This window comes from Alosa alosa, chromosome 4 (assembly GCF_017589495.1).
Source record: "Alosa alosa isolate M-15738 ecotype Scorff River chromosome 4, AALO_Geno_1.1, whole genome shotgun sequence".
In the NCBI taxonomy this organism is placed as follows: Eukaryota; Metazoa; Chordata; class Actinopteri; order Clupeiformes; family Clupeidae; genus Alosa; species Alosa alosa.
The window spans coordinates 29,417,565-29,439,706 of NC_063192.1; the positions used below are offsets into that span (position 1 = coordinate 29,417,565).

General features: G+C 42.3%; 4 protein-coding genes across 4 annotated transcripts in view; 1 reads left to right on the forward strand and 3 right to left on the reverse strand.

The window, feature by feature from the left end:
- The window catches only part of clcn6 (chloride channel 6), a 21,678-nt gene extending 20,225 nt beyond the window's left edge, over nt 1–1,453 (forward strand). The window contains 1 exon segment of the mRNA XM_048241985.1: nt 1–1,453. This exon segment is cut by the window's left edge and continues 1,623 nt beyond it. The gene's annotated coding sequence lies outside the window, so the exon portion shown is untranslated.
- Nucleotides 1,454–6,152: 4,699 nt separating this feature from the next.
- nppa (natriuretic peptide A) lies at nt 6,153–9,812 on the reverse strand. The gene is made up of 3 exons (XM_048241433.1): nt 9,640–9,812; nt 7,416–7,731; nt 6,153–6,413 (listed from the first exon to the last, which is right to left on the reverse strand). The coding sequence occupies exons 1-3, from the start codon at nt 9,751–9,753 to the stop codon at nt 6,409–6,411; spliced, it is 435 nt and encodes a 144-aa protein (XP_048097390.1). The 5' UTR covers nt 9,754–9,812; the 3' UTR covers nt 6,153–6,408.
- A 1,900-nt stretch (nt 9,813–11,712) lies between these two features.
- On the reverse strand, nt 11,713–12,777 carry nppb (natriuretic peptide B). The gene is made up of 3 exons (XM_048241714.1): nt 12,562–12,777; nt 12,111–12,417; nt 11,713–11,960 (listed from the first exon to the last, which is right to left on the reverse strand). Exons 1-3 carry the CDS (start codon nt 12,679–12,681, stop codon nt 11,947–11,949), a joined length of 441 nt encoding a protein of 146 aa, XP_048097671.1. The 5' UTR covers nt 12,682–12,777; the 3' UTR covers nt 11,713–11,946.
- A 2,651-nt stretch (nt 12,778–15,428) lies between these two features.
- nppal (natriuretic peptide A-like) lies at nt 15,429–16,627 on the reverse strand. Its single transcript, XM_048241876.1, has 3 exons — nt 16,427–16,627; nt 15,956–16,257; nt 15,429–15,715 (listed from the first exon to the last, which is right to left on the reverse strand). The coding sequence occupies exons 1-2, from the start codon at nt 16,508–16,510 to the stop codon at nt 15,964–15,966; spliced, it is 378 nt and encodes a 125-aa protein (XP_048097833.1). The 5' UTR covers nt 16,511–16,627; the 3' UTR covers nt 15,429–15,715; nt 15,956–15,963.
- Nucleotides 16,628–22,142: the final 5,515 nt, after the last annotated feature.

Genomic DNA, 22,142 nt, shown 5'->3' on the forward strand with positions numbered 1-22,142 from the left:
GCCCAAAGGGGACTAAGGCAGTGCTCAGTGTAGATATTATAAGAGGGAATAAACAAAAGTCTTGATGAACTATGATGGCACATATGTATACATCACTCTGGCATTCACATGTGTTTGTTCTGTTTTGTGTTTTTATTGGTTTATTTAAGAGATTATTTCCACTGTAAAACATGTTGTGTTTTATTTGCTGCAGCTAACATGTGAACTATTGAAAGTGCTTTATGAGGATGAAATATGTGAACATTCCTGTTTTATTTTGTATCATAATTTCAAGCAAAGGTGTTCTCATGGAAGATATTATTTTGTGTAGCCATAACTATTATGTTTGTATTCATGTATGTTTTTAATGGTGTGTCTGGGCCAAGATGTCTCTATGCGGTTGCGCAAGTTCTGTATTTCATCTGACTTGAGATCTGACCGCTCAAAGCCGGATCAGAACCAGAGATGTGTTCAAATTCGCAAAGCGAGGCAAGTGTTAGGGAACGTTTGCAAGCATTGGCTTTGCTTGTCACTGCTAGTTGACTGGTATTTAGCAGACGCTTTTATCCAAAGCGCGCGGACTCGCCACTGCGGGTTCAGGAATCAAGTCACTGCTGCTCCACCTCGTGGGTCACACCATTTTGCCACCGATGGTCGGAGGAAGTAGTTTTCTGCTAACATACAGTACCTGGACACGGAATGAAGCAGAATTTGGAATTTGTATATAAACACATTCAAATTTAACAGTTCAAATAAAGCGTTTGCCTCTGATCGAAGACTTTGCACGCACCTCAGCTTATGATCCGTTCTATTCCAGAGCTGAGTCCAGATTCCGAGTCAGATTTAGTCCAGTTCTAGTCCAAACCCATTCCTAAGTCAGATCTAGTCTGGCTTAATGTCTGCACACAGGCATCATGCTCATGATAAAGGGCTGGTAAGGCTGTGTTTCCCAAAGCATTATTCAGCTCTGTGTGTGTGTTTGTGTGTGTGAGAGAGAGAGAGAGAGAGAGAGAGAGAGAGTTAATCTTGTCATGATGAGTTTATGCTAGCTATGAACAAAGGCAGAGGGAGAGTGTGTGTTTTTGTGTGTAGAGGGATGTACCACTTTGCCAAATGACAATGTGTGTGTATGAGGAGAATGGACTAGGCTGGACATTGAGGAAGAGTGTGTGCGTGCGTGTGTGTGTTTGTGTAAGAAAGAGAGAGTAATTGAGAGTTCGCAGGACAACGAGACTGATAGTCATGGGCTATGTTATAGCAGCTTTGCAGCTTTTATGTTAACGGTGGCCATTTTAAGGTCTTGTTGACCATGTGTGGGTGGGACTGGTCTCTGGGGTGGGTGTGGTCACCTATGTGTGGGTGTGGCCTGGGAAGACTTGTTGAAGTTGGTGGTCCCAGGATCCTAGAGAGCCCCAGCCTGTGCCTTGATCCTCTCCCTCCTCAATAAAGACCCCTCTGTGTCCATCGAGCTGTCCAACTGGTCTGACTGTGATTTTTCTGAAATGAATAAATGGATACAATGATGAATGAAGGCCAGATGAATTTTGATTGATAGAGAGAATAATTTAAACCAACATGGCAGGTGAAAAGAACACACAAGTCAAATCATGTAATAGACCTGTTGTGTGTAAATGAGGGCTGTGTGTGTGTGTGTGTGTGAGAGAGAGAGATTAGAAGATAATACTTTAATGTCCGTTTACATAGACATTTGTCTTGCATCACAGCTCAACAATCAACATAGAAAGACATTAAAAATAACATTCAAGATCATAAAATCATTCACTCCACATGTAACAGGTGTAGCCTACACACAGGTAATGTCCATTAGACTAGGAGTGAGAGATCTACTTTACCCTCCACTGTTGATTAGACTAGGAGTGAGAGATCTACTTTACTCTCTGTTGATTAGACTAGGATTGAGAGATCTACTTTACCCTCCTCTGTTGATTAGACTAGGAGTGAGAGATCTACTTTACCCTCCTCTGTTGATTAGACTAGGAGTGAGAGATCTATATTTACTCTCCTCTGTTGATTAGACTAGGAGTGAAAGATCTATTTTACTCTCCTCTGTTGATTCAGTAATGATGGAGTGAGGGAGGAAAGAGTGTTTTGTATCTCGTCTTCCGGATGGCAGGAGCTGGTACTCCTTATGTAACACGGGGAGGGATCCAGTGCAATCTTGTCTGCCAGCCTGAGGGTGTGTTTAGTCCAGCTGTCAAAGAAGTGGTCCTCCATTGGGTGACCCACCAACTTCGAGCAAATGCTCACAAGTGTAAGTATCCTAGCTTTAGCTGGACTGAAAGGCTACAGAGCCAAACTTGCCCCCGCCCCCTACTGCAGTATGCTTTGTATTGTGGATGTGAAGAACTGGCGTAGGATGTCCTTACAGGCTCCAAAGAATCTAAGTCTCCTCAGACACTCAGACAGTGTTTGTGTGTGTGTGTGTGTGTGTGTGGCCTGGCCTAATGCGATCTGATGTGACGGATCTGCTCGACTCCAGAAGCTGCCAGTCATGTCATACAATCTCTCTACCACCTCTCCCTCTTCCCTCTCTGCTCTCTCTTTGTCTTTTCATCCCTCTTTCTTCTACCCTTCATGTTTCTTACATTGTTAACTATTCTATTCTACCTATTTTGAATTTCCCCTTGGGGATCAATAAAGTATCTATCTATCTATTCTCCCCATTTTAACCTCTCCCCAATGTGTACAGCATTGTGTTGTGTGGTGTGGAATTTTCCTCAGATTTGACTTCTTTTGACGTCTTTTTTCCCTCTCCCTGGTAGAATCTAGTCTCTCTTGAGGCAGACTTCACCTGTTTTTTTGGAAGCTGTTTCTAAATGGAACCTCTTGGTTCAGTGTGACAAGCATCAAAAGCGCTGCTGACACATGTTCCATATCAGACTAATGAGTATGAATTGTTTGGGACTCTGCCTGTCTTTCGCCAGTATTCTCTGGTGTGTGTGTGTGTGTGTGTGTGTGTGTGTGTGTGTGTGTGTGTCAGTGTCAATGTGATACAGGCCAGCGGGTCATAATTGACGCAGAGAAACAAGAGTAGACGTGTGTGTTGGTGTGTGACGGGCTGGATGGTAAGTGTGTGTGATGCCCAAAGGAACCCAATTCATTCCAACTGTCGCTATGCATTCACTGCTGGGACCATCGCCTGCCTCTGGTCAGCTCTAGTCCGTTTTTATTTCCATTTTTTGACCACAAAGCACATGCTTGTCAGTTCAGTATTTTTTTTATACCACTTACACTTAAATTAGCTGACACCCTAAAGTATCTGCTTGTTAGTGCTTTGAAAAAGACCCTTAAAAAGATTAGTGTAATTTCCTCACATACAGTGTTCCTTTGTGAACTTCTTTTAAAGAGACCGACAATTTCAGCACCATTGTTTGGAAATTGAAGGACTTGTTTTATTCTTGGTGAGGCTGAAGCGGCAGCTCCCATGTTACTTTGTAACATCATTATTAAGTACTGCGTAATACAGGGTAATATCTTAAGCAGTAGTTGTGTAGCAGCACATTAACAATACATCTTTAATAATCTCACAATAAATCTTTTACATCAGTAGTGTGAGTGATTCTGCTACTGATCAATTGGCAATTTTGATCATTCTGTGGGAGCTTGCATCAAAAATATTGAACTGTCCAAAGGACTAACAATTAGTCCTTGGTGTGTGTCCTTGATATCCTGAATCATCTTGCATGTCACCTGTGTGTGTGTGTGTGTGTGTGTGTGTGAGAGAGAGAGATAACAGGTAGCAAGCAGACAGCTTCCGAAGATACAATCATCATCTTGAATTTCCCCTGGGGATCAATAAAGTATCTATCTATCTATCTATCTATCTATCTATCTATCTATCTATCTATCTATCTATCTATCTATCTATCTATCTATCATACCTGTGTTCATCACTCACAGCCCCTCAGGATCCCGGTGTGGAGACACAGTGTATGTTGTGTGAGTGGGAGAGAAACAGTGTTTGTATCTGTGTGTGTGTGTGTGGAGAGAAACAGCATTTGTATCTGTGTTTGTGTGTGTGTGTGGAGAGAGAAACAGTGTTTGTATCTGTGTTTGTGTGTGTGTGTGTGTGTGTGTGTGTGTGTGTGTGTGTGTGTGTGTGTGTGTGTGTGTGTGTGTGATCCATGTGATGAGATTCAGACTGGAGACGTGCTTTGTTCTGTGGCGAGAGGAAGCCCATTGAGAGCGGATAACATTAGAAGGCAGGGACCAGGTGGTAAGTGAATCAAAAGTAATGGTGACAGGCCTCAGAACCACTGGCCGCTGCCCACTGGCCGCTGCCCACTCTTCTTTATGAGGACATAGCCAGCATGTTTCTGTTTGAATCTGGGAACCTGAGCTATACTACTGACAGGTCACCTCAGTCTTTGCTGAGAGCACAACAGAAATGGTATCTTGCTTCTTGCCAGCAGAGGTCTGGCTCAGTAACGGCTTTATGACGGTGTGTCTAGGGGCAATTGGCACAGATAGATAGATAGATAGATAGATAGATACTTTATTGATCCCCAAGGGGAAATTCAAGGTCTCAGTAGCATACAGACATCAGACACAACATTCACTAACAGCAGAAAAAAGTAATTAAAAGTATATAATATAAAAAACACAACTAAACAATAAGGACAGTAGAAGATAAAGAATATACTAAAATACAAATTATACTAAATGTCTCTCTCTCTAAAAATATAATTATTTTGCACACATCTGTATTGCAGTACTATTCCCACCAGTATAAAGTACTTGTGCACTTGTTATTAGATCGGCATTGATACAGTACCTCTCCTAACTGTATTAGTTGTAGTAGCCTATACAGTTTTAATTTTACTGAAGCACTGTACTGTTCTGAAGTAGAATATTTGCATGAACAATTTGTCATGTCGGCCTTATGTCGTCTACTGGCCTCTATTGTATTTTGAAAGACGCTCTATTCTGCTTTTTCAGTTTTTTTTCTTTTCCTACAATCCACTAAATAGCTTGTTGTATATGAAAATGGTCATCAAAATGACATCATAGCCTATGATGCCATTACGTCATAGCCTACTTTCTCTTGCCTCTAACCAGTGCAGATGCCCTTATAGGGTAGCACAAGCCTCAGCCATATAGCCATTATGCTGCCACAGACTACCAGCAACCCTGTAGTCCCTGCCTGTGACGCTGGGTGATGATGAGCCATCACCAGGCCAACGGGGTGGCGAGCAGGTGACAGGTTCGCTATCGATGAGTCCTCTACACTAATTAGCCTGTGGCTTCAGGGGACGCTTTTGGACGGATGCAAGGAGTCAGCGCTCTGTGATACTGTGTGGCTGCCACCGGCAGAAGCCCCATGTCTCAAGGCTCACAGACACCACACCACAGCACACGGCTGCCTTCCTGACAGCGTGTGAGATTTTGATGAGCTAAGCTCTGTGATGATGTGAGAAAAAAAAAAAAAATACAGGTGACTTTTTTTAATGACATTGGTTTGAACAAGGCTGTTTTAACAGGAGGAGGTGTGCATGTGTGGGCTTCCACCTTCTTTGTGTGTGTGTGTGTGTGTGTGTGTGTGTGTGTGTGTGTGTGTGTGTGTGTGTGTGTGTGTGTGTGTGTGTGTGTGTGTGTGTGTGTGTGTGTGTGTGGCGTGTGTGTGTGTGTGTGTGTGTGTGTGTGTGTGTGTGTGTGTGTGTGTGTGTGTGGCGTGTGTGTGTGTGTGTGTGTGTGTGGTGTGACGTGTGTGTGTGTGTGTGTGTGTGTGTGACGTGTGTGACGTGTGTGTGTATGTTGTGTGTACTGGCTGGAGATTGTCCCATGGTCTTGCATGCCCTTAATAGAGCTTGATTCAGGACAGGTGTTTAAACAGACTCCACTAATAAGCCTCAGATGGTAATTGTAGTCTTTGTCTCTCTCTCTCTCTCTCTCTCTCTCTCTACTCTATTTTTTTCTCTTTTTTTTCTCTCTCTCTCTCTCTCTCATACATACCGTCTCTCACACACAGCTACTCACCACATACAGTACACATATGGGTTCTATGCTCGAATGTAATGCTTTTTCAGAGCATCAACATGCATCCACGTGTTCTTGTTGAAAGTGTGCTTAATGCCTATGAAGAACTCCCAGGAGGGCCAGGACATGTGATGGACATCCCTGGACACTTGAGGTACAAGACAGCTCCCAGTAACCAGTGTTTTCCATTTTTATTTGTCAGGAAAAGGGGTGGGCATACAACAGAAACATGCTTCGACAAGACTAGAAACACAACAGGGGAAACAAGAATCAACTTCCACCCCTCATTCTCCATACGGACAGTCCAGTACAGTATGAAATAAGACAAATAAAAATAGCTGAACCACAACACTGGTGCCATGTGTGTTGTTGTTGTTTATGGATCAAGTTGATTTCGTATAAACAGAATCCAGAGTCCGCATGGCCATGTCCTCAACCTAAACAGAGAGAAAACATACATGTATGAGAACTTACACAAGTGACATGATGTGATGAGTAAAAGTGATATGACTTCTGAATTAATCAAACTAATTCATGCATTCAGGGTTGAAGTGCCATTATCATTTTCAGAGAAAAGGATGGTTTGGTTATTTTAAAAACATTTACATGAAACTTATGTTGCTACTGGAGGCTAGAAGGTAATGAGCCACAATATTCTTTTGCATGTGGTTCATTTAAGCTACATGGTGATTGAGTGTAATGCCTCAATCACCATGTCTACTTTTAACAGAAATGCCCTCCCCAGCCTGGTTGCATCACTTCCTTTGGCCTATGGTATTTGATTGAGTATAACTATAAATTATACATAGGTTCCTTTAAATAGTACATCATTTAAGATGATTTGTATTAAAATAAGGCACCTACCCTGTATTAAATGTATCTATTCATGAAAAGCTTTCCAGCTCGTCCTCAGGATGCTCGAACAGTGACTATTCAATGCACCTCCTGTATTATACTGCACTGTAAGACTGTGCACAGAGAGCCACTCACTAACATGTAAACTACCGCCACTGGTAGCCCACAGGCAGCATGTGCTGACTGATGGTGGCCGTGGTCCTGATTCAGCTGAGACGAGTGAGTACCAAATCAGGACTTGACCCCATTATTCCAGATTCACTAACGGCTCCATGGAAGTTTAGGCTAGGCTGGCCTGGCTTGTGTATTGGTGGGAAGGTCACTCCACAGGCAGGACCCCCCTAGGCCTCTCCTTATCAGCTGTGTACTGTTGTGTGTAAATGTGGCGTATGATGTCAGCCATAACTGAGATACGCTTCAAACTATCTGCAGTATTTTCTTTTTCTTCCTGAATTGTAAATTGTGTAGAATGACAGAAACTTCTGTGAGTGAGTGTGCATGTTGTGATTCAACGAGTCACTGAGTGAATCTAGACTCCGATAATAAGAGTCACTGAGGCATTATGTGGTGGTGTTTTGTGGTACCTCGGCTCGTGTTGCAGCCCAGTCCACTGGAGGTTCCGATCCGGTCCAGTCGGCCGCCGAAGCAGGCGGAGAAGCTCTTGCTCCGGGCGGCCATGAGGAGGTCCTGCAGCCGGTTCCTCTGGTCTTTGATGGTCTGCACGTTCTGGGCAGGTTCCTCTGGCAGGCCTGCATCTTCAGGCTGAGGCCTGGGACTTTCCTGCTGCCCTGCCCAGCCCTGGGACACCTGGCCGGGGTCAGCCTCTGGGCTCAGCTCCTCGTAGTCTGGTCCCCCTCCTTCCACCTGTGCCAAGGTGTCCTCCAGCTGCTGTAGTAGAGTCTGGCCCACCAGTCAAACACCACACACACGTTAGACAGCAGAGGCTCGGGGAGGACAGGGCATGAAGATACATGGCATAGAGTAGCTTTCACTTTTAACAGGTGTGCGATGTTGCTGACATTAATCATTAATAGAAATGTTTCTGTAATTCTGAATAACAAAACAAAGTATTGTTTTTTTTGTGGCTTATTGTTTCAGCTGTTAGTATATTTTACTAGCCTGACGAGCCAGACCCACATTAAAATGTAGGGTCTGGGCACTCACCGTTCGCAGTGCTCAGTTCGAGGGGTGGGATAATTGGTTGTTTTTCAAATTCTCTCTGCACACAATAGGACAGCGGCAGCGCTATGAGTCCCATGCGTTTCCCACCAGCAGAGCTAGTTGGCTAGTTCAAACTTTTGCCTACTTAATAAAAGCTTAACTCGTGTCACACTGTTCGCCAACAGCAACATTATCTTATTTGTTTTCAAGTAGCAGGGAATTCAAGCCAAACCGTTACAACTCTGCCATCAATCATTATGTTAAGCCCGCCTAACAACTATATACACGATTTGATTGGCCTGATAGAAGTTTAATTTTTCGAGCTCACAAGCCAACGGAGAGTTACTAGACTAGCCCTGGCAGCAAATTTAATTTAGGGTGTCAGGGTGCGTCTAGATTTCTAGGCTAATATTTTACCTTTGAGGATCAAAGAATGTAAGCAGACCTGACATTGTGAAATAGTTTGGCATACCTATGCATCTATAAGACACTTTGAAAGTAAACATATTTCTCTCTCTCTCACACAATCTCTCTCTTTGTTTCTCAATCCCTATCCCTGTGTGTGTGTGTGTGTGTGTGTGTGTGTGTGTGTGTGTGTGTGTGTGTGATCAATCCTAAACAAAGTAAGAAAGAAAATCACAATCAGCTTCCTTTTGGTCTTCAGTAAATGACAGAACTAGCACAGAAGTCAGCACCATTTTACTGAAGCCGTAAGTGTGTCACACCAGCCAGAAGTGAGTATTTGATCTTAGCTAAAAGATTTAGTTCACACAACCAGCAGTAGTGGCTGGAGGTTTGAGTGCATTGTAAGTCTTCCTGTATGGCCACATTGTCTTGATTGAGTTCTCTTGCTTTGATGTCCTGTGTTTATTCATTGTGAGCCAGGCTTTTATAAGATAAATATTTAGTACCTTATTACCTTGGCTCTCTCTGTCCCTGCTCTCATATCTAGATGTTGTCTCTGCCCTGTTTGGATCACATTCGGTGTAATTAAAGACGTTTTTTTTTTTTTTATTTGTTTGGCTGCAATAAACAAGGTAATATCCTCTTCTGATTGTCCTCTTCCAGTCTTAATTAACTATTTTATTTGGTCTTTGGATAACACAGATTATGTACTGACTGATATGACGATGAAATCTATTCCCCTCGTCTGCTCCCTGGAATATGAAGATTTTAACATCATGGCTCACAAGTGGAGAGAGCCTGACCTTTAATAGTACATTGGTGTGAACATCATCTTCTTCTTCTTCATACTATTCACTTATTAACACTATTCATCATTGTCTTTCTCTTCATTTTCTTCAGTTTTTAGATTCTTTCCTCCTCTCGCTTGCTCTTTCTCTCTCTCTCTCTCTCTTTCTTCTCTCCTTTGTCTACCTCTCAGTGGGTTGGCCTTTATTTACTTGTTTTGGCTAGATGCCCTTCCTAAATATCATACAAGTTAATGCCAGCCTCATTCACTCCACAGCTGTTTAGATCCCACCACCACTACTCACACACACACACACACACACACCATCTCCATGCTCCTTTAGCCTCTCTGTCACACGCCAGAAGCTTCTCGTCCATCATCCAGACCAACTCTTTCGCTGTCTCTGTCATTCTCTGCCTCCCCCCGTAGTTCCCAGTGAAAGGAGTCTCTCTTACCTTTAGTTTAGCCAGGTTGTTAGCTGGGTAGGGTCTGCTCAGGAAGTGAGCCATCACAAGCATCTGTTGACAAAGCAGAATCAGGATTCCCGATAAAACTATTAGCCGGACCATGGTTAGTGTCTCTCCCTGTCGCCGCTGTTGCCCCGTGTCTCCCACTCTCTGGGCCGTCGTTTGCCTCGCAGGGGGCTTTTATAGCGTAACCACGGACACTCGTTTGTTCACTGTGTCATCTTTTCAGTGAGTGCCTGAAGAGCATTCTGGCACCTTTCTCTGATAAGAGCAGTGGAAGATTTCCTTTTTAAGTGGCCCATCAGGAGGTTTGTGTGTGTGTTTCAGTGTGTTTCTGTGTGTGTGTGTGTGTGTGTGTGTGTGTGTGTGTGTGTGTGTGTGTGTGTGAGAGAGAGAGAGAGTGTGTCTGTCTGTGTTTCCGTGTGTGTCTGTATGAGTGTGTGTTGTGTGTGTGTGTGTGTGTGTGTGTGTGTGTGTGTGTGTGTGTGTGTGTGTGTGTGTGTGTTTAGAGTTGCTGTCGTGACGCCCCAGACACAAACACCAGCATTGTGACCCCAGGATCAGTATTGAGAGGTGAGCTCACTCTCCCTCTCACTCCTAACACGAATGCCTCCCATTCCCCACATACCCAAACCTGCACAAGGCTCAAGGGCTATCTTCACCCCAAACTAAACATAGCACACTGCCTTACAATCATGTGAGTCTAATTATAGTCCCTGGAACCATTGCAGACTATTGGTTTCAGGTATTGCTGATTGTCCTATTGCTTTTGATCTGCTTTATCACAGAAATCAGTAGGGTTTTGCTAGTGTTTTTAAGGCTGCTGTAATTTCAATCTGGAGATTATGCAAGTGATTACACTAATAACTCAAGCCCACCTTCATAGCCTAACTATTGTTCCACTAAAAACTCAACCCCACCCCACCCTTAAAACGAAATTATTATGCTAGTTATATGCTGTATAATGTTATGAATGTCTGTATAACATATTGAATACTGTATAACTGTATGAATTACTATGAAGTGGTTCTCAATATGGAAGTCCATAAATGTTCCCAAAAACATGCATCGCTCAGCCTTTTAGACATTCATGTAAAATAGCACCAATGCTGTTCTTGCAGTGTTGCTGTTAGGCTAATAATACACTGAACTACTATTTGGGGCAGGGCTAATAGGCCACCGTAGCATGTGACATGTATTGAACACATCATCCCCAGTTCACCTTAAATTCATTACTGCCATGCTGATGATGTTTATTGGTCATTGGTTCAAATGGTGCTTGGTATATGAGAATAAGAACGTTATACAACAGACACAGAGTCAGTAGTCATCATGTTGAGTTGGTTTTACCCTTGTTTCCACCACCTCTCCCACTACCATCTGTCCCACGCTTTTTAATGGGTATTCTAAATTATTTTTATTCACTGGCAGCCTAACTATCTGGGATGAATTCTCTAAGTACACCCCTGCTGCTACATTTTCAGGTTATCCGTTCTGCATGAGAAAGCATGGTCTGGAGCTCATTGTACTGTGTGTGATTGTGAGGCTGTTGGGTGAGATGGTGTGTAGGTTTGCTGAGTCGTTACACTTCATGGGAAAGGGTTGCTGTTGTTTTATGTTAAGTTTTGTGGTACTTTTTTCATTTTTGGACTGAACAAACAACAAGCCTCCAGTGAACCGATGTGCTTGTGGCAAACGATATCTCTGTAGATGGCCTTATCGGCTGCTTCGCTGTCCGTGGTCCTGAAATCACAGCTGCGATGATAGCCACGAGAAAACTTCCTGCTGTCGCATACTTTTGTTAGTTTACTCTTTAACAACTTCTACTTACTATTTTTTGTTAAGTCAGATGTCAATGTTGCGTGTTTGACTGTTATAAGATCAACTCAGTATGATAAGTTTAGCTCCTAAAGTTGCAGATTTCTAATTGCCAGCAAAGCTTATAGACGCCATTGCTATCATGACTGAAAATGGCCATCATCAAAATAATCTCATGAATATCTCGTGTCAGAATAGTAGATGGAGATATTAAAACAAAGCAGTCAGTGAAGAAACTACTTATTGTTGTAAGTTGTAAACATTTATTGAATTGTTCGTTCTGACCCATAACAAGTGCTGTAAAGTAAATACAGTAAAATAAAACAATCAGTTCATGGTCACACGTAAGCCTGGGCATATATAAGAAGATCACAACTTCAGTTCAATAAATATCAAAATAAATATGTATAAATATGAATACAATTCCAATTCATGATATGTAATGGCGTAATCGCTTCCAGTTTCTCCATTAAGACTTCATCTTCTCCGATCTGCAAATGTGAAAGAGCATAGAAAACATTAATATGTAAACATCTGACAATGTCATGTCTATCATAACCATCATGACCATCATCAAAATGTTGTAGGCCTGTTGGATGTTTACTATTATTATTATTATTATTATTATTCCGTTAACTTACTTTTGCGTCCAACAGTGTTGCATCCCAGTGAAGTCATAGAGCCAATCCTATCCATGCGTCTCCCAAAGCATGCCGAGTATCTCTTTGAGTCGTTCCGGACGGCCTTCAGGTCGCGGGCAGAAAGAAACTCTTTTACGTCAGCTAGACTCAGTCTAGGATGCTGGGCACTCTGAGCCTTTGTGTAGTCCTCTTCTTCGGGTAGCGACATATCTTCCAAAGGCACTTCCGCATCCCTCTGTGCAGACTCGCCATCAGTGGCAGCTGGTCTCTGTTCAGGAATAGAGTCCTCCAATTGGCGAAGAAGAACCTGTTGCAGACAATAACTCGTTAGGTATAGCACATATTTTGCATTTACATCCACCCAGAGAACAGAGTAATTTGGCATGTCTGTCATGGCAGTTTCTTTCACATGATCCCCCGATATGTAGACGTTGGTAGATTTAAGACTTACCTTTAAGATGTCCACATCTTCACTAGATAAGAGCTCACTGGGTACTACTGGATGCCCACTCAGCAGGTGCAAGTTCAGGAACGCAAGAAGGAGAGTAATTGGAATGTTGAAAAGCTGCATTTTCTGTATACGCTATTATTTTAAAGACCCGGAGAATCTTCTGTAGTCCTAATGTCTGCAATAGTAGTAGCTGTTTTCTCTATGCCTATGCTGCCAGGCCACTGTCTTTTATACTGAAAAGTCTGACACTCATAGTTATGCGAGGAATGAAAGCTGCATACCGACACCTCATAGCGATAAAGGGCCCTGTCGGAAATACGTCCTTATTAAGCTTTGCCGTCAGTGATAAGACGCATACCTGACATCGTCATCCCTATACTCCTTACGGCCGCTATTACCAGTATAGCCTACGTTTCACTCTGGCAATCAGTGCGTTACGTGGCTGGCGCCGCTTCTCTTGGATCAAGGGACGTACACGTTAGGCGCCACAGCGCAGGAGATATAGAGAAAGTGAAAGGCAGGGACATTTTGCGCACAATTACTGTACTCCAGGAAGTTGATTTTGACATTATTAAAGTGACTGTATGACTAATGACTGTATTCTTTACTCATGTGTTTAGGATATCCAGGGTTCATAATTGGACAAGCAGACAATGCTAGACAAGTTGTTTGAGATTATTGAAATCGTGTTGGAATTCGAAAGTGATGCAGTTTTCCAGTAAGGTCGATAACGGACCTAAAAATAACTATTCCGAACTCTGTGAATGGGGAATCACTTAGCAGTTAGGTCATTCTTGTTTGGCTCGGTGCCTGGTGAAGGATTCCGCGGTCCCTTCCGTGGACAGAGATAACATAATTAAATTGTCCCTTCTCTGTTCGTTCCCATCAGATCAAAAAGCTGGGGGAGGATATACAGCTATGTCTTTGGTTGATTAGGAAAAAACATTCCATGGGGGATGTGCATTTCCCTGCCTGTTACAAGCACTCTAGAGAGTCTTATCAAATTGACAAACGAAATATCTATTGTACCAGCTGCCTTTCCAATTGCTCTATGTCGCCTTGGGCCTTACATCCTGTGACTAAATGGATAGGCCTCGATACATTTGCGCATGGAACTCCGCCTCCCTGATGATGTGTTCTGTTTGCCCACGCAGTCAATGTACTTGTTCCGTTCTCCATCCCATAATTAATGGTATTTTGTCATGATTTACCATTTTAAAAAGCCAAATTACGTCTCCTTCGTAAGTTTAATAGACTGCTTTTTTTTACATGGATGTATTATGATTGACATGTCTGCAGTGATGCAGAGAAAATGGTATAGGCTGAATTATAAATCAATGCTTAATTCATTTCTATCAGGAATGATGATATGTTTTGTTGACAAGCACTTATGATCATGAGTCAGTGATGTAATTGTTCATATCCACATGCAGACATCAATAACGCATCAGACTTTCATAATACTTTATATCGTTTTATTGCTTAGGAATGTACTTACATGAGTAATTGATGAGTGCGTAATGGCATCTTTACGCACGGCGCTTGTGGCCAGTAGCTTGAAGCCTATGCTACATCAACGCCAAAAAAAACCCCTGACGATAGCTTTTAAAAATCAACCACAATTGATATGAAATTCTGAACAAGATACATCAAAAGGCAAACTCTCCCCGGGTGCATTGTATATGCTACTGTTAAAATGACAGACATATGCACATGTAAACACTGTGTGCTCTGTGTGCACATGTCTGCGTATTCTATCAATGCTGTTCTTAAAGGTACTCTGGGTAACATCACTTCTGTTGACTTTCAAACAAAACAGAGAGCTAGCTCGCTACTTCCTCCCCCTCCCTCCCGTGCTGCTCCCAATTGAATCTCGTCTGTGATTTGCTGGAACAGTTTGTTATGTTTTTATGGGCTCAGGACACAGACAGCTAGCGGTTGGTTAGGTGGTGTTTGCAGTAAGTGACATAAAATGTTTAGCCTAAAATAAATGTTACGTCTTTATTATTTTTTTTGTACACTTATTTTCCAGCGGTCTCTCTGTTGTGTGGGCCTTAATGTGTGGGATCTGCACGCTGCGATGACAAACCTCTCTGCCTCTCACCTTCAGAGTGTCCAGCTCTTGGAATTTGTCTTTCCAGTCCACGGGGCTGCCTCGCACCCATATCTGTGCTACAATCAGGATAAGACATCCAGCAGAGCTGAGAGACTTGGCCATTGCGCTAATCCTCAGGGGCGTGCTACAGTGTGTGAGGTGCGTGCGTGCGTGGGCGCTCCGCTTGTGGGGTTTGTAATGAGTGTGAGAGCTTATGATTATGATTTTTATATCGTTCACTCTCGGCATTATCTCTTTCACTCCTCATAGTGTCAGAGATGAGCATGGCATGCCAGCACCTTTTAGCGATGAGTGCTGGAAGTGGCGGCTCAGGAAGAACATCCTTTACAGAAGTACTGAGCATGATTGATTGGGCCCTGTTCAACAAAGACACGACACACACTATTCGAACTATTCGGAATATTTGAGCTAGGCATGGCATACCGGTCATTTTTGTAATTGCCCGTGTTTCATATAAGGTGTGATAAGATCATATGTGTCTAATGGTGTTCGTGAATTTTGTGATGCGAGCTAAGGGATGTATCGAGGCTTTGGGGACGTTCAGTAACGGTCCGCATGTCAAGCATCCTGTGGCAGAAACACACAGCTAAAATCCTTTAATGAAACAGTCATTCTGTGGTGCTGATTATTAATTAATTGGATTAATTGTGTACATCTACGTAAAATCTAGGAAGTTAATTTAATTGTAGGTTATATTAGAGCTGTATCTCTCCCTGCTTGTACAATAATGCAACAAAATAAGTAGAAGCAATTTTATTATGCAAAATATTTATTTTACTGGGTTACACTCAATTCCAGGACTACAGGTCTCAGCAATGAAATAAATAGATAAATAGATAAAACAGTTCACATCAGTCAATGCCATTAAAAAAGTATGTACATCTCTAATGCCATTTGATACAACAAATGATATCTCAACAAAAAATAACCGAAATTAAATACTCCAAAGAAAAGTTGTAAACGCGCTTCCAATGTTCCACCTGGTCACTTAGTCCTTCTGCCCGAAGACTTCAAGGGGCAAATCCTTGCCATTAGAACCTTCAACAATGAAACAAGATACAGTCGTCGTCAGCGAAACGTCCTTTATTGCCCACACCAAGTCTTCTTGTAAATATTTAACATATCCTGAACTTGCAGTATTGCATTAAAACTATGTTTACAGGAATATAATATATCTTTGTACAACCCATTATGTCATAAATTCGAACATACTATGACACTACATAATGTAATTTTAATTTTGTCTCAAATAATCCGACTTCATAATTTCTAACCTACCTTTTGGTTTAGCAACCCAAACCGCTAAAAGAGCCTATTCTCTCCAGACGCACGCCGAAGCAGCTGCGCAGTCCGCCCTTCTTGAATCGGCTCCAGGATCGCTTGGACGTGGATAGGATGTCGTTGAGGAGGCGCGCGAGCGCGTTCTCCTTGCCAGACATAGCGGGATCTCCCTCTGCATTCTCCCAGGGATGCCCCGTTCCCCCCGCACTGTAATCGCTCTTCTCTGGGCTCAAATCCTTCCCATCCACCTCGGATTCAGTCAAGTCGAATGCCTCGTCCTCTAGCAGCTTATTCAGATTCTACAAGAGGAAAGATTAACAGAAGAAGGAAACAATGAACAGTGTCTCTTACACAAATCCTGAATGTCTTTACTCACTCTAAAATAATTTAAAGGAACCAAGAAGTAATTGAAACCCATAATCCCAAACATTAACTACACAAAAAAGGGACAACTGTCCTCGAGCTCACCTGTAAACTAGATATCGGTTTAGCCCCAACAATATTCAAAATCAGAAGCGAGGATAGGCAGAGGAGAGAGATGTTTGCAATCATGTTGATGTTGTTTGGTCGCAATGCTGTCGTGCGTAATTAGACGTCTGGTGCGCTTTACCAAAACCCCCTTCCCCAGGTGCGCTCTTATATACGCCCGGCTTTCGTCACCAAGGCTGGAGAAAATGATTAACTCCGTGACTCAGGAGGCGAGAGAGTAAATGAGAAACATTACGCTCGTTTAACCGAGGAGCCCACATCAATTGACCAGGTACTAACGGTGACGTGAAGGGGCTTCTCTACCCAATTGCGCTAAGTGGAGCGAATCAAGTGCAACTGCCACTCCAAAACCAGCGCCTCGTGACCAGGTAGTCTCGAAACAGGGATACTTCACTAAAGTGGCAAGCTAGTGAGGATACAAATAACTATCCAACGGAAACCTGTCCGAGGCTAGTTTCAGCTAGTTAAATGTGGCGTTGCGCATCTCATGAATCTATTTTCCTTTCTGTCTACATTTAGCAACCTTTACTCAATCTTTAACTACCTTCTTCATCACCAGGTCAAAGTGATCGTGAACTTCAGCCCCTGCGTTTTGGATGTCACTGATATTCTATAAATGAATGATAAACGTGTCCTTTGAATCATGTTGGACGAATATGCATCAACGTTACTCTATGCCATATTCCCAAATAACGTCAAAACTACATAATTTGCAATATCATCCTCTGGCACTCTGTAGGTGAGCGCAGGAGACTGTGATGCTCAGAAAGACATGGGTTGTGAAGGTGAACTTCTCAGTTCTCAGTTCAACTGATGGATGGACTGGAGGGTCTCTCTTTTTTCACATGCTTTTATTAGTTAATAATGCTTCCTGCTATTCACAACTCTACCTTTGTGTTCATGATTAATTTGATCATCATCCTGACATGGGAGGCATGGACCAGGAGGGAGAAAGAACGTGTGTATCTTTGAGAAAGGGAGAGAAATTCAAGATGAAAAGCATGTCTATACACCAAGAGGCTTTGTAGGAAACTAAAAAGAATGGAATATTGCTGTCTATACTGAATTCTGCAAAATAAAAGATAATTTGTTTCCATGGAGACCAAAGTACATCACTCAAGATAAGAATACCCTTGGGATATGAAGAAAATGAATTTGCTGGAAAGTCAGGGAATGGCTTAGACAGTAGCCTCAGGTTGAACACTAGATACAACAATATCATTCCAACCACTATTAAGTAACAATTCAGATGAAGGCCTGCACTTTATCTGTAGGCCTTTTTGTCTTATATCAATGAAACATCTTAAGGATATAACCTTAAGACTTCTATGTTTCATGTTGGAGGTCCCTTCAGTGACCCCTCACATAAGTGGAATGGTCTGTATGATTTGATGGGGGGGGGGATCATGACAGTAGAATGAAATTCATTGTCCAAATATAATGTATTTTTAGTCCGTTTATCATTGGTCTGACATTGGCCTGCTAGGAAGCCAAATACCAGCTAGAAATAAGCCCCGAGGCCTTTTGACAGGCTGTATTAGAAAGCTATCTGGGAGAGGCCTGTCGTTTCTGTCCATTTTCCAGGGAGTGGAGCAGGTTTAACCCTTCTGACGTTTTTCACTTAATCATTGTTTCTGGAACACCATAAAGGCCATGAGCTCAATATGGTTTGTCTTGCAGTCTTACTTCCTTACTGGCCCTCAGGCTATGAATTCACTGATTGTGTTTATGCTGTGTGCTGCATGTCAGGGCACTTGCGTGGGTCAGCCTGAGCCGGGCAAGACTGGGCGGTGGCCTGTCCCTCCCTCTGCAGAGGACCAGTGCCAGGGAGTGACTCCGTGTGGCGACGTACCATGTGCCGTACCATGCCATTCCTTGCAGGCACTTCTGTTTGTTCTCAGTGAAAGGGCAAAGGGACAAGAAAGGCCAAAAATGCCTTTAGCTCAACAAACTTATTCAAACTCGACTTAACTGCCACAGATTCAGTGCACTTCACATATTATGTTCATTTCACTTTTTCAGTGCTTTTTTACACGTGTATTTGGGTATAGGGAATGGCGATGCATAGAAATAACAAAACTTAGTCTTTTGTTTGGGCTGGCTATGTAGAAGCATGTGAGTCAGTTGGAGGAGAATGAGCTGTTCAGAACTCGTCCCTTCATGATGTCAAGCAGGTGAGCTTGTTGAACAAAACCAACTGAATTTCAAATATCTTGACTCACGAACTCACGCTCACGATAAAAGAACGAAAGTACGGAAGTTTGCTATTCTGCAAGCTCAGGACATCTGACTAAGCTATGTCGAAGCAAAATTATCATGCATTACGCTTGTTTGTAGAGGAACAGGCTCCCACATAGGTTCTTCTTCTGATTGATATTGCAACGATATGATGGCGACACAGATAGTTCCCCAATCATAAGGTTTATTAGCTGAGAACGAGGAAACCAAAGCGAAGATCAAAATACAGAACATAATACACACGGGGCATATCAAGAAGACACACACACTACACCAACAGGGGAGGTCGCAGCCCCCCACACAAAAAGGATCACACATGAGGGCAAACTAAAGTGAAACATGTTACACTAAAGACACTAACTTTACACTTATAACTTAAGAGAATAACGACATAAACCCCCCAAATGTTCGCTCTCATATCCCTGCATGCCGTTCGCGGGAGAACGCTAACACTGTCTTTTTTGGGGTCTTTTTGCGCCGACGCTACAGTATTTTTACCAAAGTATGACACAGATATTTTATTAAGACCTCAATAAACTATTTAAACTTGTGGACAAACCATAATGAACACATTTATAAAGGCTATAAACAAATAAAGCCTCATAAAGATTGACAAGTCGACTTTTTACTTCCTATTACATCGTTTTTTACAAACGGTTTACTACACAGTCATGACTGCACTCATTAAGCTGTAGGATAATATTGTATTAGCCCTTACAGCCTGAAATATCACTAATACATCCGCTGGAAAGTTTCTTTTTAATGCCATAATTGTTATTATAAAAGCAGCTTGATTATGCGTAATGATACTTAAAGGTGTAAGGGCTTATCATTATAAAATTCATACATTTTGTGAGCACATTTAATACTTATATACATATATACATATACATATAAATACATATACATATAAATACAGTATAAACCTAAGTCAATCATTCTGTCAATCATTATGATTTCCTTCAAGGCTACATAACACTTCATGCTGTCTACACAGTAAGGTTGTAGGCTAATCCACCCCTACTGATGATTCTGTCAGAATGTGTTTGTTCTATATCAAAAGAGTAATTCTGTGACTTTTTTAAAACACCCGTATCTGACTGAAGAGTTTTTGCATGTGACTTGACAACTCTGCCTCCTTTGCCACCAAACCCAGCCCTTTCAAAAGTAGTTGTATTTGAAGCTCGCAGATGCTGTTTCACCTCGGTTTATCTGTAATTTTTCCTGCTCTTTCCTACCGTCCTACTTCGTTATCATCCATTTTTCTGCCGAACGGCGATTCAAATCGGCAGCGCACACTGTTCACTGTGCAAGTATTTAAAGGTGCAAGAGTTAATTGAGACGGTAATGAGAACCCATCAAGTCTCCAAGTCGTTTATCTCAGTGACGTTCTGAGCTGTGGGAAATGTCAGCAGTGTGAGCTTTTTTATTATTATTATTGAGAGGTCGAAACCTTTTGTGTTTATTACCGTTAAGTACGTCATCGCGTAAATATGTGGTGCTGAGGGAGTTCATAGCAGTGAAATATGTTGTCTTATGGTCGCCTATCGTCTGTTTCACTGAAAATGATAAATTCTAAACGAAAAAACAGCCATGTTTTCCCTTACTAAGGACTTGCAGGTCATTTTAATTAGCCTACTTGTTGATTGCAGGATGTTCAGAAAACTAACTTCAAGCTTTACACTGCCCATTTAAAAGAATGACTATTGGATATGTGAAACTCGAACAACTCCATCCAAATAACAGACTGATGGCGCACACTGACACAAATGTTCGTGTTTGTTGGCGTTTGTCGGGGCAGTGTTCTTGGACCTTCAAAAGAACATCCAGGCCAGATGGTTTCGGAACAATTCTGTTAATAGATTGGCCATAGGCGTCAAAACGGCTGATGCTGAAACGCCAATTAATCAGTCGCCTCCCCGCTTGCGTCCCGCGGTCCAAATTTGTGACAAGGACGTTAATCGCTCTTCATGCCCCTCTATGTCAACCCCTCGCTGCGTCGTGTGGAGTGCTTCGGGGTTGGGGGTGAGGGGTAGGAGGCAGACAGGCGTAGTGCGTCCTGGAGACACATGCTCTGCTACTGTTTAGGTGTGTGTGTGTGTGTGTGTGTGTGAGAGAGAGAGAGAGAGAGAGAGAGAGAGAGAGAGAGAGACAGCTGGCTGACAGTGGGAGCTGGCCAATCCTAATGCAAAATGCCAGAACGTGTTTATACCTTGGCTTATACCTTTCAATTCGGACCCTGTTGTAATGTTATTTGACTAAGTTCATATCGTTTCGTTCACATTGTAATATAATTTAGTGTATTTGTATTTGGCCCAGGTCCCCACAGTCTTGCTGATAGAAAGGCTGGTGATTTGGTTTTGTCCGTATGTCACGGGACATATCAATCAATCAGTCAATCAAAATTTATTTGTATAGCACTTTACAACAACAACCAGTAGGCGTCCAAAGCGCTTCACACCAGAGAAGGATAAAAACAGCATAACAAGCAGTAAAAAGATTGACATAAAGAATTACATAAATATAATTATCACACCACTACTGCGTATTAAAAGCCATTCTAAACAAGTTGAAAAGACCAACGTCTGTAATTGTCTGAATATCAGGGGGCAGCTTATTCCAGAGTTTCGGGGCAGCAACCGCAAAAGCCTGCTCACCCCACCGTTTGTACCTGGACCTTGGGACCTCTAACAGTAATTGGTTAGAAGACCGTAAAGACCGGTTGTGCTCACGCAGGGTTAACATCTCGGATAAATATTCTGGGGCCAGGCCATTAAGGGCCTTAAAAACAAACAATAGCATTTTGAAATATATTCTAAAATGCACAGGGAGCCAATGTAGTGTGTAAAGAACAGGAGTGACATGTTCGCGTCTAGGTATATTTGTTCAAAAGCGGGCAGCAGCATTTTGCACAAGTTGCAGACGTGAGATGGATGTTTGATTCAAGCCAACATACAGGGCATTACAGTAATCCAATCTTGAGCTAATAAAACATGTATTGATTATGAGGCATTATCCACATTTACTGTACACAGAGGAATACATTTAATCTAACATTTAACATGTTCCTCTCTGGAATTAACCCATGACCATGGTGTTATCTTGGCCTAACCAAGTTCAAGTTCAAGTTTCACTTTATTTATCCTTAAAGAAGAAAATGTAGTGTGGAGCAGGATGTCTAAAACACATACACAGAAAAGCACCACCAGATGCCAACAACATTGCAAACACAACATGGCACACACCAATGGCGACACTCCTTCCCCCAAAACCAATGACAGCATCCCATTGGACAGTACACAGGTAAATCTGTCATAATTAACACGGACAGGAATAAATAAATAAATCACATACTGTATAAAAGATTCAAGAAATGTCAGTCAAGTTAATTCAGGTTCCTAATAGCCACAGGAATAAAAGAATCCCTGGCACGTCTAGTTCTTAACATAGGTAGCCT

Coding starts and splice junctions, on each gene's coding strand:
- nppa (XM_048241433.1), bottom strand. CDS start 9,753: ATGGTCCGGCTAATAGTTTTATCGGGAATCCTGATTCTGCTTTGTCAA. Junction 7,732..9,639: donor ACAACCTGGCTAAACTAAAG/GTAAGAGAGACT, acceptor CTGGTGGGCCAG/ACTCTACTACAGCAGCTGGA.
- nppal (XM_048241876.1), bottom strand. CDS start 16,510: ATGATTGCAAACATCTCTCTCCTCTGCCTATCCTCGCTTCTGATTTTG. Junction 16,258..16,426: donor AACCGATATCTAGTTTACAG/GTGAGCTCGAGG, acceptor TTCCTCTTGTAG/AATCTGAATAAGCTGCTAGA.
- nppb (XM_048241714.1), bottom strand. CDS start 12,681: ATGCAGCTTTTCAACATTCCAATTACTCTCCTTCTTGCGTTCCTGAAC. Junction 12,418..12,561: donor AAGATGTGGACATCTTAAAG/GTAAGTCTTAAA, acceptor TGTCTGCAACAG/GTTCTTCTTCGCCAATTGGA.